The following is a 15,890-nucleotide window of genomic DNA, read 5'->3' on the forward strand; positions in this document are numbered from 1 at the left end:
CCTGGCCTGCTGCCAGTCTTCTGTGTCGTGGACTAGCGTGGACCTACCAGAGAGTTCTGCTCTGAGAACCACCCACAGCACCATGGGGCCACCATACTGCAAAGTAAAGCATGCATGGGCCCTCGGTGGCTGCCCTGTTTGCCCTCCGTTTTGCTGTCTTGTCCTGGGCGTCCTGACTCTCCCAAGCCCTGGCCTTTTTCCCTTACAGATTCTATTCCAAATCTCTGTCTTGGGTGGCACCCAGTTCCCTCTGTCTGGCTTCTGTGTCCTCTCTCACCATGTGACTCCCTCAATCCTCCCCCACCTTTCTTCTGTAGCCTTCTCCTAGTCATCTCTTGGCTGCAAGAACCTTGGACTCAGGATGCCTGCGTCACTCCTTCCTGACCCCCGTAATAGCGCCTGCGAGATGCAGAGCTCCTCCCCTGGCACTGGGTCCCCCAGCCCGCCCCGCCCTGCCTCAGTGTGGGCGGGGCCAGGGGAGGCAGTCAGCAGCACGGAGCAAGCCTCCCCAACAGTGGCCCACCCATGGTGCTAGTGGGGGTCTGGCTTTGGCAAGAGCAGCTCTACACGACCCGAAGAGCGCAGCGAGGAGGGGCTCAAGGGAGCTGCAGTTCCTTCTAGGTCTGCTTCCAACCCAGATCCTAAAGCTTTGGGATGGAATGCATATTCAGGCTCCTGGGTGCCTGCAGTGGCCACCAGGGTCCTTTATCTTACCATGCATTACACTCACTGCTGGGTGCGGTGCCCAAAAGAGTGATTCACTGGCACGTCAAATGCTCCCATACCTGGTGCTCGTCAGAACCCACGGGGACTCTGGTCCAATTCCACAAATGAAAACGGTGGAGCCCTGCTTAACAATCTGCCCAAGTTACAAGCCACTGAGCGTGCGGCAAGGGGGACTTGGGTCTCCAGCCTGCCAGGTGAAAGCACTTCTGACCACAGACTCTCTGAGAAGGGCTGGAGGTCCAGCCCTGTCTTGTCTACTTACCGCCCCCCACACACCTGACTCCCTCCAGTGCTCTCCCCAGGCTGCCAACTTCACCCTGGCAGTGACTCCTGGCATGGGACGACGCGGCCTCAGAGCCAGAGGGCTCCGCTCCCTCTCCAGCCAGGAAGTCTCCGCTGCCCAGCAGAGCCTTAGCACTCACCACACAGGCCACGTAATCAAACTCCCGCACTTTATTTCCGTAGAAAGCACTGGTCCCATCTCCAGGGCTACCGGAAGGTGGAGAAGCTCTGGGTGCTGCTGCAGGAGGCGTAGGGCACGCCCCGAGAGCGGATCTGCAGGGTATGGAAGGTGAGGGGTGGGTTGGGGCCTGAAGAGCCTGGGTTCAGGGACTCGGTGTGAGGCTCCATCACCGTCACGGGGACCGCATAGGACAGTGTGTGGGGCCGGTCGTCATGGCGCCTCACGGTGCCCTGGCCCAGGAGGTGCAGGATACAGGAGAGGACATCGGTACTGTTGCAGGCAGACCCCCTACCGAGGCTGCTGACCAAACCCCGGGGAGGACATGGGCCCTTCTGCCAAGCGTCCAGGACCTGGGAAGGAGAGGGAAGGGGACACAGCAGGTGGCAGGCACCCAGCTGACTCCACCTCGAGCTCCCACTGCCAGCCAGTGAGCTCTAAGGCCTTTAGGCGTGCCCCAGCCTCCCCCCTCATCCACCTACAGGCTCCATGGTGAGCCAGAGGCTTCCAAGGTGGACAGGCCTCCTCCTGTGGGCTGCCCCCGACCCCGAAGCGCCCTCCCCCCCCACCCCCCCCGCCTACCCGACAGACAAGCTGGTCGATGTGCAGTCCCTCGTCCCCATGTGCCTTGAGCATTCGGACAATGAGGCAGTTCAGAAGGTTCCGTCTCTTCTCCAAGTTCCGACCCTCTTCATCCTCAGCTTTCAGGTATGTCTGAGGTGGGATGAGCCACACGTTGCCCCTCCTTGGCCTGGGCTCCTCGCTGGCATCTCGAATCTTGAGCACCCCTGAAATAAGCACTAGTCACCAGTGGGGGGCCCACGAGGAGGCTGAGAGCAGAGGCCCCTCTCCCCAAGTACATACCTCCTGGGACACCCTTTTGCTCTTGAAGGTCCAGGGGGCCTCTCGAAGAGGTAAGAGGCCCAATCGCCTGATCGAGCATGTCTGGAGAGAGCCCAGAGAGTGCCAGCAGACTCTCCACGGAGACAGCCTTAGAGAAGACGAAGGAAATACTCAGGGCTTCCCCAAAGAGTGGAGCAGAGAAGGGAGAGGGAGGGAGGATAGGGAGTTGAGGTTTAGGGAAGAGGGGTGAGGGACAAGGTACAGAGAGCAGGGCTGCCTAGCTGGGCTGGGCCACCTTCAGCTCGTTGAGATACAACAGCAACCACATCTGCACGGTGGACACGTGCAGGGTCTGGTCCCCAAACTGCAGCTCAGCCCGGCCCAACCACGTCCACTGCAGCCGCCGATGGGGTCCCATGTCCAGGGCCGGGTAGCTCTGACCTGAGACAGGTCAGGGAGAGAAGGGGGTCAGGGCTGGTGAGGGGGGACTGTTGGTTGAGCCCTGCCCCTGCTAATCTCTGCCAAGCGTGCACCCCAGTGTTCATGGATCCTGTGCTTCCTGAACTTCCAGAGCTCAGCCTTCACCGTGCCCCTCTTGGGTAAGCCTCAGGTATCTGGCAGCCCACCCCGTGCCTCGCCTTGTGCCAGGGGACTCTGATCAGTGCCTTCCAGAAGTTCCCCTCCCTTTTTTTTTCCTAGGGAGACAAAACCATGAAGTGAGGAAGGCCTGGGCTCTCATCAAACTGGACTATCCACGATGAAAGAGGGAATGAGGTCTCCCTGGTTAGTCTGGGAGCCCCCCAACCCCCCCTGAGGGCAGGGTCTGAGTCTCTTCTCCCTATGCTGCTGCCCAGCCCAGGACCAGCCCCCAGTGGGAAGCTCAGGGGATGATGACTGACCAGGAGCCAGACCCCTGCCACGGGGGGCAAGTCCTTCCTGGTGGCCTCAGATGCCCCTGCTTCCATCCTCCCCACCTCCCACTCTCTAAAGAGAGTCCTGTGTTTGTTTTTAGGACAGAAAAGGCAACAGTCTGGGGACCTGGTGCTTGATAGCCCCTGCCCTCACCCCAAACGTAAGCTCCTTTCTTCTCAAATCCACTCCACTGAGGCTCTCACCCCAGGGCCCACCCCACCCGCAGGCTCCCTCCCTGAATGCCATCCTCTTCCTGGCTCCTCACTCTTGCTGTAGAAGTTGGAGTAGCGGTTCAAAGTGCCCCTGAGGTAGGAGGGCAGGCAGGTTCGGGGGTTCAGCGTGTGGCGGATGGAGGCAATGGGCCAGCAGCGTGGGGACAGGACTAGCACGGACACTTCGGGCATGGCCCCCTCATAGTAGAGATCCTCATCTTCCTCCTCGTCCTCCTCCCCCGCCATGTCTGTGGCTGTTGCTGCCCCAGCTCCCTCTGCTTCCTCTGCCTTCTCCTCCTTGTGCTCCTTGTCACTGGCCTCGAGGCACCCCTGAGGAAGAAACACGGGCTGCCCGACAGCCGCTGGGCCTCCTCTGGTCTACTCCTCGCCTCCCTCCCTTCCCACCCTCCCTTGGCCAGCGCCCACGCCCACCTGTATCTTCTTCTCGGTGTCGTCCAGCTTCAGGAGTTCCTGATCGAGCCGCTGGAGCTGGTAGACGTGAAACTGGCGTTGCAGCTCCTCGGAGGTGCTCAGGCTGCGCAGCATCTGCTGGGGGAGGCGGTTGGGGAAGCAGAGGCCGATCTGCTCCAGCACAGCCCCCTCCAGCCAGCTCGAGCCCAAGCTCAGGAGACGGTCTGCCATGTAGTGCCTGCAGCACACGCAGAGCAGGGCTGAGCCTCAGTGCGGCGGCAGCTCGGTCCCCCCCGCCCGAAGCCCGGACTCCCCGGGCCCGTGAGCTGGCGCCGGCCCTGCCCCCGCCTCTGCCATCCGTGTCCCCCCGCGCCCCCACCCCCCAGGTCTGCACTCACTGGTAGTAATGCTCGAAGGTGGTGGCTATCTCCAGGCCGGAGAAGATGAGGACCGTCTCCAGGCAGCGCTGCAGCTGCCCCAGCATCTCCATCCCCCGGGCTCCGCCAATCCTGCTGCCCTGGATCCGCTGGTCGATGTGCCGGGCGAACTGCTCGCTCACCTGCGCACGGAGAAGGGCACAGGGAAACCACGGTCAGGCGACTGGAGGAGGGGACGGGGCAGAGAGGAAGGTCTGAGCAAGTGCATAGAACAGCTGAGCTGCTTCCCAAGGTGGGCGACACTTACAGAACTCTTTTATAAAACCGTCAACAGTTATGCAAGTTAACAATTAGGAGGTAGTTTTTTTTTAGAGATTTTATTTATTTATTTGACAGAGAGAGACACAGCGAGAGAGGGAACACAAGCAGGGGGAGTAGGAGAGGGAGAAGCAGGCTTCCCGCCGAGCAGGGAGCCCGATGCGGGGCTCGATCCCAGGACCCTGGGATCATGACCTGAGCCGAAGGCAGACGCTTAACGACTGAGCCACTCAGGCGCCCCAGGAGGTGTTTTTTTCACACTGAACGTTTCTAAAAATTAATCTAATCACAATAATTTAATGTGAGGAAATGATTTATGTGCACAGAGATGGTCCCACTGCAGTGTCACTGATCAGACGGAAGGGCCAGAAGCAACTCGAGCAGCCGCTGTTCAGCTCCCCCTGCAGCGCTTAGCCTGGCTGACTTTATCACCTGCCCAACCGTGCACCTTCCCAGGAAGCCTGCAAACTTTGAGGAGAGGGACTTTGTCTATCTTCAGCTCTTATCACAGTGCCGGACACATCTGAAGCACTTATTACACATCTATGGAATGCTGGGAATGGTGTAGTAAATTCTAGTACATCCGTGGGCGCCTGGGTGGCTCAGTTGGTTAAGCGACTGCCTTCAGCTCAGGTCATGATCCCGGGGTCCTGGGATCGAGTCCCACATCGGGCTCCCGGCTCAGCGGGAAGCCTGCTTCTCCCTCTCCCACTCCCCCTGCTTGTGTTCCTGCTCTCGCTGTCTCTGTCTCTGTCAAATAAATAAATAAAATCTAAAAAAAAAAAAAAAATTCTAGTACATCCGTTAGATGGAATTCATACAAAAATAAAAAATAAGGACAAAGCAACACTGAAAAAGGCTTTTAAGGTAACAGTCAAGGGCGCCTGGGTGGCTCAGTCGTTAAGTGTCTGCCTTCGGCTCAGGTCATGATCCCAGGGTCCTGGGATGGAGCCCCACAACGGGCTCCCTGCTCAGCGGGGAGCCTGCTTCTCCCTCTCCCTCTGCCCCTCCCCCCGACTCATGCGCTATCTCTATCTCAAATAAATAAAATCTTAAAATATGTATATATAATGGTCAAAAGACACCAGCATAAAGCATTTTAGCTACTTGTGGGTAAAGTGTTAAACCGTGCACACAAACAGAAAGAGCAAGTGTATCAAGATAGTATTAGGAGAGCACGCTGCAGGTCACTATCTGTGTCTTTGGTGTTTGAGCTCTCAAACACATGGTTCTACGCAAGCCCCGGCCCTTGCTGAATGGGCACGGAAGGGACGCCGCTGTGAGGAGGGGGGCACGGAGCGACTGCAGGGAGGGGCGCGGGCCAGAGGCAAGGCGGGAGGCTCACGTGGGCAGCTTTGAGGAACGGGAGCTTCAGCAGGCCCCCAGCACAGCCGTTGTGCAGGGCTAGCAAGAAGGCCGCCCTGGGCCCGAACAGCTCGGAGCTGGACTTCTGCAGGCTGTGAAAGTGTTCGCAGTAGCGCGGCACGAAGTCGTCATCCCGCCAGCGCGAGGTCAGGAAGCTGCTGGCCTGCAGGGAGGCGGCCGCGGCGTGAGGGCACGGCCCCGCAGGCCGCCGGCCGCCTCCCCTCCCCGGCACCTGCTCCTGCCCACCTGCTCCTCCACCACCGCCCGCCAACAGCGGGTCAGGTTTCTCACGATGCTGCTGGGAAGCCCCCGGGTGGCCAGGGAGCTCCAGTCGTGGCTGCGGTTTCTGCCCTCTGTGGAGACAGGGGAAGGGCCGGAGGCAGGGGCAGCCCTCAGCTTGGGGGTCCTCAGACCAGGGTGAGCCCTGGGGCCTTTCCTGACGTGCTGCCCGCCCCCTCCCCGCCGTGAGGCTCCTGGGTGGGGGTGACACAAACCGGGAAGATGAACAGCTGGGTGGGGCGGGAAAGCGTGAGACGGAAGGCTGGAGGGTGCGAGCGGGGGGCCGCAGAGAGACGCTTCTCACCGACCTCCCACCGGAACCGCAGGTACTCACTGGGCCGGGGAGCGGCCACCGCTGGAGGGGGCGCCTCGCAGGGCTCCACGTGCACGAGCAGGTGGGTGAGGCGGCGCACCCGGGAGGAGAAAGCAGCCGCGCGGCTCTGGGGGTTGTGGGCCGCCTCCCGACACTCCAGGTACTGGTCCAGCAGCCAGCCCAGGGGGCTGATGCCATCCTCATCTGGAGGTGGGGAAAAACAAGCCAAGGCAGGGCGTGTCTCCAGGGCAGTGGGAGAGGCTGGGCTGGACAGAAGCACCGAGAATGAGGGATCGGACGGAAGGTACCGGGTGGCGGGGGTGGGGGCAGCTAGCAAGGCCCCCTTTATGGTGTCAGCTGGGAGACATGGGAAAGGAGATGGCCCCTGGGCTGGGAGAAGAGGGGCACTGGGGTACCAAACCACTGCAGGTACCAAAAGGGCCAAGAACATAATGCAGGTGGCTCTACGGCAGAGCAAGAAGGGGCTGGTTAGTGGGGCCAAGGGTCAGGACGGTTACCGGGGGAGGTGATGTTCTGCACCAGGGGGCTGACCAGGGCCTCCCAGCAGGTCTTGCCCAGCGCTTGGGCGGCCTCGTCATCAGGGAGGAAGCGATCGGCAAAATTCTGCTCCTGGCGCAGAGCCCCGTTGAGTCTGGGGGTGAGGATGGGGGAGGCAGGTGTCAGGGGCTCGAGGCGTAAGTTACCCCAGCATTTGCCCAGCCTAAGACGGCCCGGCTAGCCCCTACCAGCCAGACCCAATCTCTACCCAGTACTTCGAAGCTCCCCTGCGTTAACTGGCACATCCCACCCCCCGCCCACCACAGAAGTCTCTTCTTTCCATTCTTTCTTTCCTTCCCCAAACTGTAGAACACCCCAGCCGCCTCCCCAAGCATGTTAACCCTCCCTCGAACCCCACCCAGGGTATACTCTTACCTTTCACACACACACACAGCCACACACACATGCTCGCGCACACCTAGAACTCAGGTGCAGGAGGCTCCGGCGGTCCTCCGCTATGTCCTGGCTCCAGGCCTGGGCCCGCACCATGTAGAAAAGGCGTGTATGACGGCACAGCTGCTCCCGAAACACCGGCCAGAAGGTGGGCTTGGGGCCCAGGACCTCCAACCCCCGGATGCGCGTGTCGATGCCACCCTGCGAGGGACACAGGCCTGTCTTCAGCTGCCCCACGCCCCCCTCTGAGTGCACTGGGGTCAGGCACACCTTTGTGCCTTACTCCTGGAGTTGCCCTTGCCCTGGGCTGGAGCCCTGGCTCAAGATCTGCAACAGGTACAGAACCCAGAACTCCACAGCCCTAAACCACACCCCAGGCCCCTGGCAAACCTGCTGGCAGCGCTTTATGCGGATCTGGATGATGGGCCAGAAGCGGTTCAGGTTCTCCAGGAGGATCACCCGGCTGGCGGAGGGCATCACGTTGACCTGGTGCGGGGCACAGGGGGCTGTCAGCTCCCCGTGTGTGGATGGCAGTGCTCACAGCACCCACACCGGCTCCTGTTCCCTCCTCCCTCAGCCCAGGCGGGTGTGGGGTCCTGACCAAGGGCTCCCAATGCCACCCTCACTGCTTGGGGCCTGATGTCGTCACAACGGCACAGGGAGAAAGGACTCTACTTCCTAGGGGGCTCCAGACGGGAAGAACTCAGGCGTTCAGGAGTCTGGGCAGGAGGGCGGGCCCTGTGAAGGCTGATCTAATGGCATGCGGGTCCCTACCGAGTTGAGTTGTGTGTTAAGAGAGCTGGCGCTGTCGCCCCCAAACACCACCACCCTGGCCGGCATGTAGCTCGAGTCTTCGCCAGCCACCAGCAGAGTTAGCTGCCTGGGAGCAGGGATGAGGAAACCATCAGGACCGGAACGAGTCGTGTCCTTGGAGACACAGCCAAGGGGACTCTCTGGTCATGTGTGGGCTCGAGGGGGGCCGTGGTGCTTCCCCCAAGACAAACACGTGCTTCCCCCAAGACAAACACGACAAAGTGCGTATGCCGTGGGGCGCGTTACCTGATGAGGACGCCCTGGCGCATGTGCAAGGTGATGTAGTGGGAGCCGGCGCTGCCGCTGGACTCCCAGTAGGTCTTGGGGTTGCGGTCCATCAGCTTGCTGGCCCGGTGTGGGTTGGAGGACACCTCCACCTTCTCCCAGCACTTGTCCTCCTTCACTTCCACACTGGAGCCTGAGGGCAAGGGGGAGGGGCGGCCGTCAGAGCCCGGTAGGTGTGGGGGGAAAACAGACACAGGCGTAGGGGTGTGGCGTAAGGCGGGGACAGGCACAGACCCTGGCACAGATATCTGAGGAACACGTCAAAGAAGGGGATGTTGATGGGTCGGTGGGTCCGTCTATGGTCTTCGATCTGGCCCAGCACCATCTGCAGCCGGAACATCAGAGAGAAGCGGCTCGGGGAGGAGGGAGGAGCACATGTGGAGAGCACATGCAAACACGTATGGAAGAAAGACCCAGCAGCAATGGGACTTCCTCCAGAACCCTGGCGCGGCAGGGCCTGGTGGGGAAGGGGGTGCAGAGAACAAATGCCCTTGGGTTCACTGGACTCTCCTGCCTTTCCCAGCTGCAGGAATACAGCCTCTTCCCCCGCCACTGCTCAGAGCTCATGTTCTTACCCAGAGGCGAACCCACAAGCAGCCCCCTGTCCTCCCTCCTGACCTGGATACAGCCTCCCAGGATGTTGGTGGTGAGTTTCCGGTAGAGGTGGGCATGCTTCTCACACTTGAACACCATGTCCCGCAGCTCCTGAGCCAGCTCCAGTTTTCCCAGGTGCTTTTCCAGGGCCTTGGAGATGGCATCTCGGGCTCCAAGCTGATTCAGCACCACAGCATAGTCCCTGCTCACGGAGGCTAGGCGGTGCAGGAAAAAGATCAGCTCCTGGAGCACCTGAGGTGGGGACAGGGCTGGTGAATAAAGGGGACGAGGCCCGGGCCACAGGGAATCTTCTGGAGTATTTACTATGCACCCACTGTGGTATATAGGTGCTAGGGCTACTGCAGTGAATGGACAACAGGAACAAGGGCTGGGTGGAGTTGGAGAACCCGAGGCAGACACGGAAAAGCTAAGAGATGCTCTGCCATCCTGGGGTGCTTGACGACTGATTATGTTGGCAATAGGTGCAGAGAGCTTCCCAGGTGGTTCCTTTTTAGGCCATGTCCCAAGAACCAGTTGTGGGGCTGCATTTTGAGATGCTCAGGCCCCAAGCACAGATACCTGGTGGCAGGGAGGGGGTGGAGAGGGACACTCAGTGAGTCCACCTGCGAAATGAAAATCTGGGTAACCGCCAAAGGTGTGCACGGCAGACACACCCTGCCAGGCCTTCCAAGCCCAGGACCTCTCTGGGGCGGGGGGCCCTGAGGTATGCTGATCCCTCTGCCTCCTGCATCCCCCCGTCCCCCAACAGGCCCAACCAAACAGGAGCTACTGAGGCTTCTCATGTAATATAGACGTAACCTTTGTGTAAGAAAGGAGATGGCAAATAAGATCAAACGCTTGGGCTTATTTATATTTGCATAAGGCCCACAGGAAGTACACATAAATTAATATGAGTGGTAACCAATAAGGGACTTGGGGAGAGGCAATGGGAAAATTAGGTGGAAGTGAGAACAGTGGAAGTGAGAATTCTCAGTGTAGACCTTGTTCTACTGTTTTGATTTGTAACTGTATGAATGTATTACCTATTTGAAAAAAAAAAAAATTCGATTTTAAAAACAAATCCCAAACCAGGAGCACAGAGGCTCCATTGTGCCCTCCGGAGCCTGGCCCAGGGGGCCTGCCTCGTCAGAGGCTGCCTTGCGGCCTCTCCCTCCAGCAGCATCTCCGCAGAGCAGGGTGGGGGTACCTCTCGGTCAGTGTCTGGTGACCGCAGGCAGGCCATGCAGGCGTCCATGGCCTCGTGCCAGGGGAGAAGCAGTGCCTCGGGGAAGTCCACCAGCTGCATCAGGATTCTGGGGAGTGGAGGTGGGGAGGCAGGAGGAGAGAGATGTGCAGCTAGCCTCAGAGACCCCTTGGCCCCATGCCCTGCCCCACCCCCTCACCTCAGAACGGTCAGGTGCAGGGGCTTGTTGGCCGCCGGGCTGGCCAGGCTCCGCATCAGGGTAAGGAAGGGCTGGGGCTGCCACTGCAGCTGGAGCAGGAACGGCTTGATCTCTGTCTCCTGGGGCCGCCCCGAGCTGAGGGCTTGCTCCAGGTCCAGGAAGTTTCTCCCAGGCGGACCGCAGCCCTCCATCAGTCGCCGCAGAGGAGTATCGGGATACTGAGTTGGGGGTTCTTTTCCTACAGGAAGGTGGACGTCACAAGAGTTGGCCGTGGTCGGTGCGGTTAAGATCAGAAAAGGACAGACACAATTATAACTCCTAATCTCTCCTAAAAATGTTTTTTTGCGGGGGGAGGTCCCCCTAAAAATTAGTATGGGGATCTTAGAGCATCTCTTAATGTATTTATAAGACTGCTCTGTGACAAATCTTGTGTTTTATATTCTTAAAATAGCAAAGGAGCCTCCCGTCTGCAAATAGCAGAGCATTTCCCTGTATCTAAAAGCACGCAATAATTTGGCTTTCTCTGCAACAGAAAAAGTTCAATGTGGGGGCTTATGAGGCTTCAGATCTCTTTCAATGTTCTGACTTTCCATCCTCTCCCGCTCGCTGGAGGGAGCTGCTCTACGCTTCATCTTCTTCCTCAGGTGCCAACTCTTCCAGACAGGAGGGCACCAGAATTGGCACAGACACTTCTCCTGGGCTGAAGCCCTCCCAGAGGCCAGCCTGCAGAACTGCTGCAAAGTCTGTCTAGCACCCCACCTTCCCCTCTGGCTGCACCTGCTGATTCCTGAGGCTGGGCCCGGGCTTCCAGCAGGGTTGGGTAAGCTGGCTGCCTCGCCAGGGCCTCGGGCCCATATTTCCTGTAGACACGGCAGTTGAGCAGGTCCCTGAGAGCGCTGTCATCGAGTCGCTGTGGCAGAGCCAGCAGCAGGTCCTGGGCCAACTCTATGGGCACGGCCAGCTCAGCTAGGATCTCATCATCCAGAACCTGTTGTCGGGGAGAAGGTCTCACTGTGGGTAGCCCTGCCGGCACAGAGGCTCCAGGGGCCACTTGGTAGGGGTGGGGATCTCCACACAGGCCTTCTCCATCCTGAAGCTCTCCTGGCTGGCAGCTGCCTCCTCGCACACAGCTTGCCAATGCCTCTGAACATTCTAGATCCCTCCCCTGCAGCCCCTTACACTGTGGACCTCCACTCCCCATCCTAAGCCTCCCAAATGCTCTATCAGTCCAGCCCTTGCCATGAGCCCTCCGACTTCTGGGTGTCTCCAGGCTGGCTCTACCTCCCCATCCAAGTTCTCCTGGAGGATCTGGAGAACCTCCTGATGGTTGGGTCCATTGAGCTTCTTGATGAAGAAGAGGAGTTCCCACCACTCCGCCTGGGACAGGTGTTCACTCTCTTCAGCATCCTCATCCTCAGGCAGAACATAGGGCACTGCATAGAGCTCTTTCATGGGCTTCCACCTCCAGGAGGGCAGAGCTGTGGAAACAGGTCAGAGGGCCCAGAGATGTCATTGTCTGCCGGGCCAGACCACTGCTCCTGTGCTCAGCGTGGACCCTGCTTCCTCTCCGGGCTCACCTACACCCAGGGCTCCACTGACCGCTGCCCCGTGGTACTCATCAGCCTCAACCACATCCTCAATGTCTTCCTCAAAGCCCAGAATTTCCAGCATGTGCCAGTGTACCCAGTAGGTGCGGCCCGTCGACTCCCAAAACACCTGGAGGACATGGGGAAAAAAGAGAGAGAAAGGGAAGAGATGGCTCACTTAATGGCTAGTGGTGGCCCAATGATGAGAACATACAGCTCTCTGGCTGACCACCCGGCCAGGTTTGGAACAACCTCCAAACAATACAACGCTGGCCTATGGAGGACACGAACATACACACAAAGGCTGCCTTCTCCTATGGGAATAGGCTCTGCTTCTCCCACCCATCCTTGATGGCTTATGCCCCCCCCACCCCCTTCCTCCTGGCCTCAGCTACTCTCTCCCTGACCCTGACCTTTGGGAAAGTCTTGCCGTATCCGTTTCTTCCTGAACTCATGGCCTCCCCAGCCCCGATTTTCTCGGCCCTCCAAATGGCCCCCCTCTTACCTGCTGACCCCCTTTAACCATTCCAATCCCCAGGTTTTCTCCCGGGGTGGCCTGCCAGAGCCCCCTGCATAGAAGCCCCAGTTATGCTCCCCCAGCTAGATCCCCACCGGCGTCCCCCACGCACCTTCGCTCACCTGCACGGGGGGCACGCCATTGTTGCTCTGACGGAACTCGCCCTCGTCCCCAGCGCTGACCTCCTCATAGTCCTCCAGCATGCGCACTCGCATCCCGGCCTGCAGCGTCTCTCGCACGTACAAGGCGTAAGTGTTGCCACTTGCAAACTCAGAGCGAGGGCGGAACCTCCTTGACCTCCTAATGGAGGGCTGGGCCCGGGTGGGAGGCAGCCCCGGGTTGGCCTCTGCCAGCTGGGGCTGGAAGATGGAGCAGGAGGACCGTGCCGAGGGCCCCTGTCTGCTCGAGGCCCAGTCCCAGCGCATGGCCTGCACCAGCTCTGAGATCAGCGTGCCCATGGCCATGCTGAACTCCAGCTCCAATCGATCCCTTTCCCCACTCAACTCCTCGGGAGCAGAGTTCTGGGCTCCCGGTTCTGCAGTGCTGTCATTCAGCTGGTCCAGAAGGGAAGTGACATGCAAATAGCGCTTCACCAGGGAGAAGAGCAGCCTTCCTGGGACCTGTGGGATGAAACCGTGGGCCTATATCCACCTTGTCCCAGCTTTAGCTCCTCTTTCCACTCCATCCTTTAAGGACAGGTACAAAGGCCTGGTCCCTAGATCTTGTTTAGAGCCCCCGCCCCCAGTACCTCCCCACAGAATACCTGTGGCAGCTGAATGCCCTCGAAAGACATGGGGTGTTCAGAGAGCGTGGCCTGTGCAAACAGGGCTAGCAGAGCACAGCGGCTGTCAAAATCCAGGTGTTTCTCAATGGCCTCTTGCTGGCTCAGCGACAGAAGGATCTGGGTCCGGGTCCCTGAAACCCACACCCCAGAGTCAGTAACGGCTTCCTCACATGCCCTTCCCAGGCTTCCCTCCTAGACCCTCTACCCTCTCAGTCCAATCCCTTTGTCACCACGCATTAGGGATGACATGATTTGCTGATTTGCTTCAAAAGCAACCACTTACTATCTTTTCTATATACGTATTTCGTATACATATATATCCTGCAATAATCTAATATCTTAACTCTTCCTTTGCATAGAGATCCAATTAATAGGAGGTTCTTGAGGATTCAGCCCTTCCTCTTTCTTTTATTATTTTTTAAGTAAACTCTGTGCCCAAAATGGGGCTTGAACTCACGACCCCTGGGATGAAGAGTCGCATGCTCTCCTGACTGAGCCAGCCTTCCTCTTCCTACAGAGATGTCCCCACCTACCTTCCTACCTCCTTTTCTTTCACCTCAAAGAGAAGGGCAACAGAATCATTCAGGCACTGATGAGGCAGAGGCTCCTGCCACAGTGTCCTGTGGGGCCCTGGGCTGACCTAGCTTCCCCTTCCTTTGGCCCCACACTGTTCCTCACCAGCATCATGGGAGGCCAGGGCTTGGATCATCCGGCCCGCGCTCCAGCGGATCTGATAATCAGGACTACTCAACATGTGCATGAGCAGGTCCAGGACCCTTGGGTCTTTGAACACCCCGGTCAGGGGTTTGATACTGGCGTAGGCACTGAGTACGTGGACCGTGTGAAGCAGAGGGGCAGGAGGGATGGTGCCCGCACACTCCTCCAGCTGCCGGAGGGCCCTCTGAATCAAAGACTTCACATCGGTTTCCATTTCCCCCAGCACAGATTTGTCCAGGGCCCCAGCATCCCCTGCAATCTCCTGCGAGGGCCCAATGACTTGTCCATCCTCGTCCAGCATCTTGTGGCAGTTGGCATAGATCTCGTCGTTGGACATCCACAGCAGGATGTGCTCAGCCTTGCAGTCCACTTGGCTAGAGTCCCCTTCCCCGTCTTCTCCGCGCCGGAGGACGAGCCAGCGGATCTGGTACTCAGGATGCCCATCGTGGCCCACGCGCTGGCGGATCAGCTCGTCCGGATAGGCGTGCAAGCCCGGCCCCAGGGGCACTCTGAATTCCCTGTAGCGGAGCTCCCCTACCATGCCGGCACCTGAGACACACAAGCAGAAGAGAACAGGGAAGCTAAAATGAAAATCAAGGACATCCAGGAGTTGGGAAAGCAAATGTGGTAACAGCTGTCCCGTTGACTGGGGTAAAGCAGGGCCCAGGAGTTGCCTGCTGCAGGCTGGGTGGGGCCAGGCCTCAGCAGGGGAACACTGGGGTGTTTGTTCTAAGAACACAAAGTTTGGTTGAAAGGAGGGTCCAAGGCCCTGCAGCCTGGAGTGGGTTGGTTTGGAGCAGTGGGAAGGGGACAGTGGGGGCAGGGCAGCCTTGGAGTTACAAGTGAATCCCAAGGCCCTGGGACAGGCAGCAGCCCTGAGAAGGAGATACAGGACGCCCAGAGGGGTGTAGGGGGGGGTGCGGGTGCGGGGGGGGGGGGCATGTTGGGGAGTGAGACCCCGAGTGTGTCTGGGAAGGGACGCCAGGTCCAATGGTTGAAGCGCAGGAGTATGTCACAGAGACAAGAGACCCGGAGAACTGCTGGTGGAGTGGGGTGGGGGGAGGGCAAGGCGCTATGGGCTGGGAGAGGCTGGTGGGCTGCGGGCGCGGACGACTGGAGACGCTGGAGCAGCAAGCCGGTGGGGGAGACGGGAGACCCAGGACAGGGTCACGGGAGACCCGGTGGGTGAGCGGCGGGAGGCAGGTGGACGCGAGGGCCCGCGGCGCGCGGCAAGGTGCGGGGGAGGGGGCTAGGCCACATGGACGAGAATCCCAAGGCACTGTGGAACTGGGCTGAGGGGGGTGGCGCGAGATCGGGTGGGCGCTCGGCCGGTGGCGAGTGTGCGGAGGAAAACCCAGGGAAGGGGCAGGGGCCGCGGCGGGGCTCTGGCCACCTCGGAAGTCGATGGGGGTCCCGGCGCGAGGCCTGTCCTTCGCGGAGCTAGGGACGCGGCGCAGACGATGGCGGCGATGCTGGCGGAGATTTGGGCCCCGCCTGGGCCCCTGAGGGGGTCGAAGCGGAGAGGCGGGAGGGGCGTGCCTCCGAAGGACAGGCGGGCGGGCAGGGGGCGTGGCGCGCAGGGACCGAGCCCCTCGGGGCGGCCACTGTCACCGTCCGCGCGCACAAGGCCGCCGGGGCGGGCCAGCCAGGGCGGGGTGGGACCGGGCCCAGCCAGCGGCGCCGCTCGCCCAGCTCCGGGGGCGCCGTCACCCGCCCGGAGCGGCGGCTCGTTTCCGCTGGCTCCAGCGGAAAGCTGGGGGCCCTGGGAGAGCGCCGGGGCGGAGTCGCCGGTGCCACCTCGGCGACGCGCGGCACCTCCTCCGCGCCGCCTTTTCCTCTTCCTTTTCGCCCTCCCTCCTCCCACCGGAAGTGCTCTCCCCAATTCCCGAAGTCGGAATCGGAGAAGACCTTGGAGGTCATTTATTTCCGCCCCCTCCGTTAGAGAAAAGAAATGAGACGGGGGCGGGGGGGGGCGGGTAGGCTGGAAATGAGGGGGGAGCAGCTCCGGTCTTTGCCGAATATTG

General features: G+C 59.9%; 1 protein-coding gene and 1 long non-coding RNA gene across 5 annotated transcripts; one reads left to right on the top strand and one right to left on the bottom strand.

Moving 5' to 3' along the window:
* Positions 1-1,161: 1,161 nt before the first annotated feature.
* On the bottom strand, positions 1,162-15,566 carry CUL7 (cullin 7). Of its 3 annotated transcripts, none has more exons than XM_034991192.1 (26): positions 15,260-15,562; positions 13,828-14,415; positions 13,129-13,280; positions 12,488-12,985; positions 11,840-11,978; positions 11,544-11,740; positions 11,040-11,250; positions 10,263-10,500; positions 10,067-10,172; positions 8,884-9,111; positions 8,500-8,590; positions 8,227-8,398; positions 7,942-8,047; positions 7,558-7,653; positions 7,193-7,368; positions 6,735-6,868; positions 6,238-6,420; positions 5,871-5,977; positions 5,605-5,787; positions 3,963-4,123; positions 3,586-3,802; positions 3,207-3,501; positions 2,325-2,470; positions 2,051-2,177; positions 1,769-1,974; positions 1,162-1,539 (listed from the first exon to the last, which is right to left on the bottom strand). In XM_034991192.1, exons 2-26 carry the CDS (start codon positions 14,405-14,407, stop codon positions 1,216-1,218), a joined length of 5,073 nt encoding a protein of 1,690 aa, XP_034847083.1. In that variant the 5' UTR covers positions 14,408-14,415; positions 15,260-15,562; the 3' UTR covers positions 1,162-1,215. The 3 variants fall into 3 exon arrangements, with proteins under 3 accessions (XP_034847083.1, XP_034847084.1, XP_034847085.1); XM_034991193.1 differs by having other exon boundaries at positions 3,207-3,483; positions 15,260-15,561; XM_034991194.1 differs by lacking the exons at positions 1,162-1,539; positions 1,769-1,974; positions 3,207-3,501 and having other exon boundaries at positions 2,162-2,177; positions 15,260-15,566.
* LOC118001191 lies at positions 2,458-3,199 on the top strand. Of its 2 annotated transcripts, none has more exons than XR_004676638.1 (3): positions 2,458-2,628; positions 2,705-2,812; positions 3,042-3,199. It is a non-coding gene; the product is annotated as an uncharacterized LOC118001191 (long non-coding RNA). The 2 variants fall into 2 exon arrangements; XR_004676639.1 differs by having other exon boundaries at positions 2,729-2,812.
* Positions 15,567-15,890: the final 324 nt, after the last annotated feature.

The sequence above is a fragment of the Mirounga leonina genome, unplaced genomic scaffold, assembly GCF_011800145.1.
Source record: "Mirounga leonina isolate KUSES-001 unplaced genomic scaffold, KU_Mleo_1.0 Mir_53, whole genome shotgun sequence".
Taxonomy (NCBI): Eukaryota; Metazoa; Chordata; class Mammalia; order Carnivora; family Phocidae; genus Mirounga; species Mirounga leonina.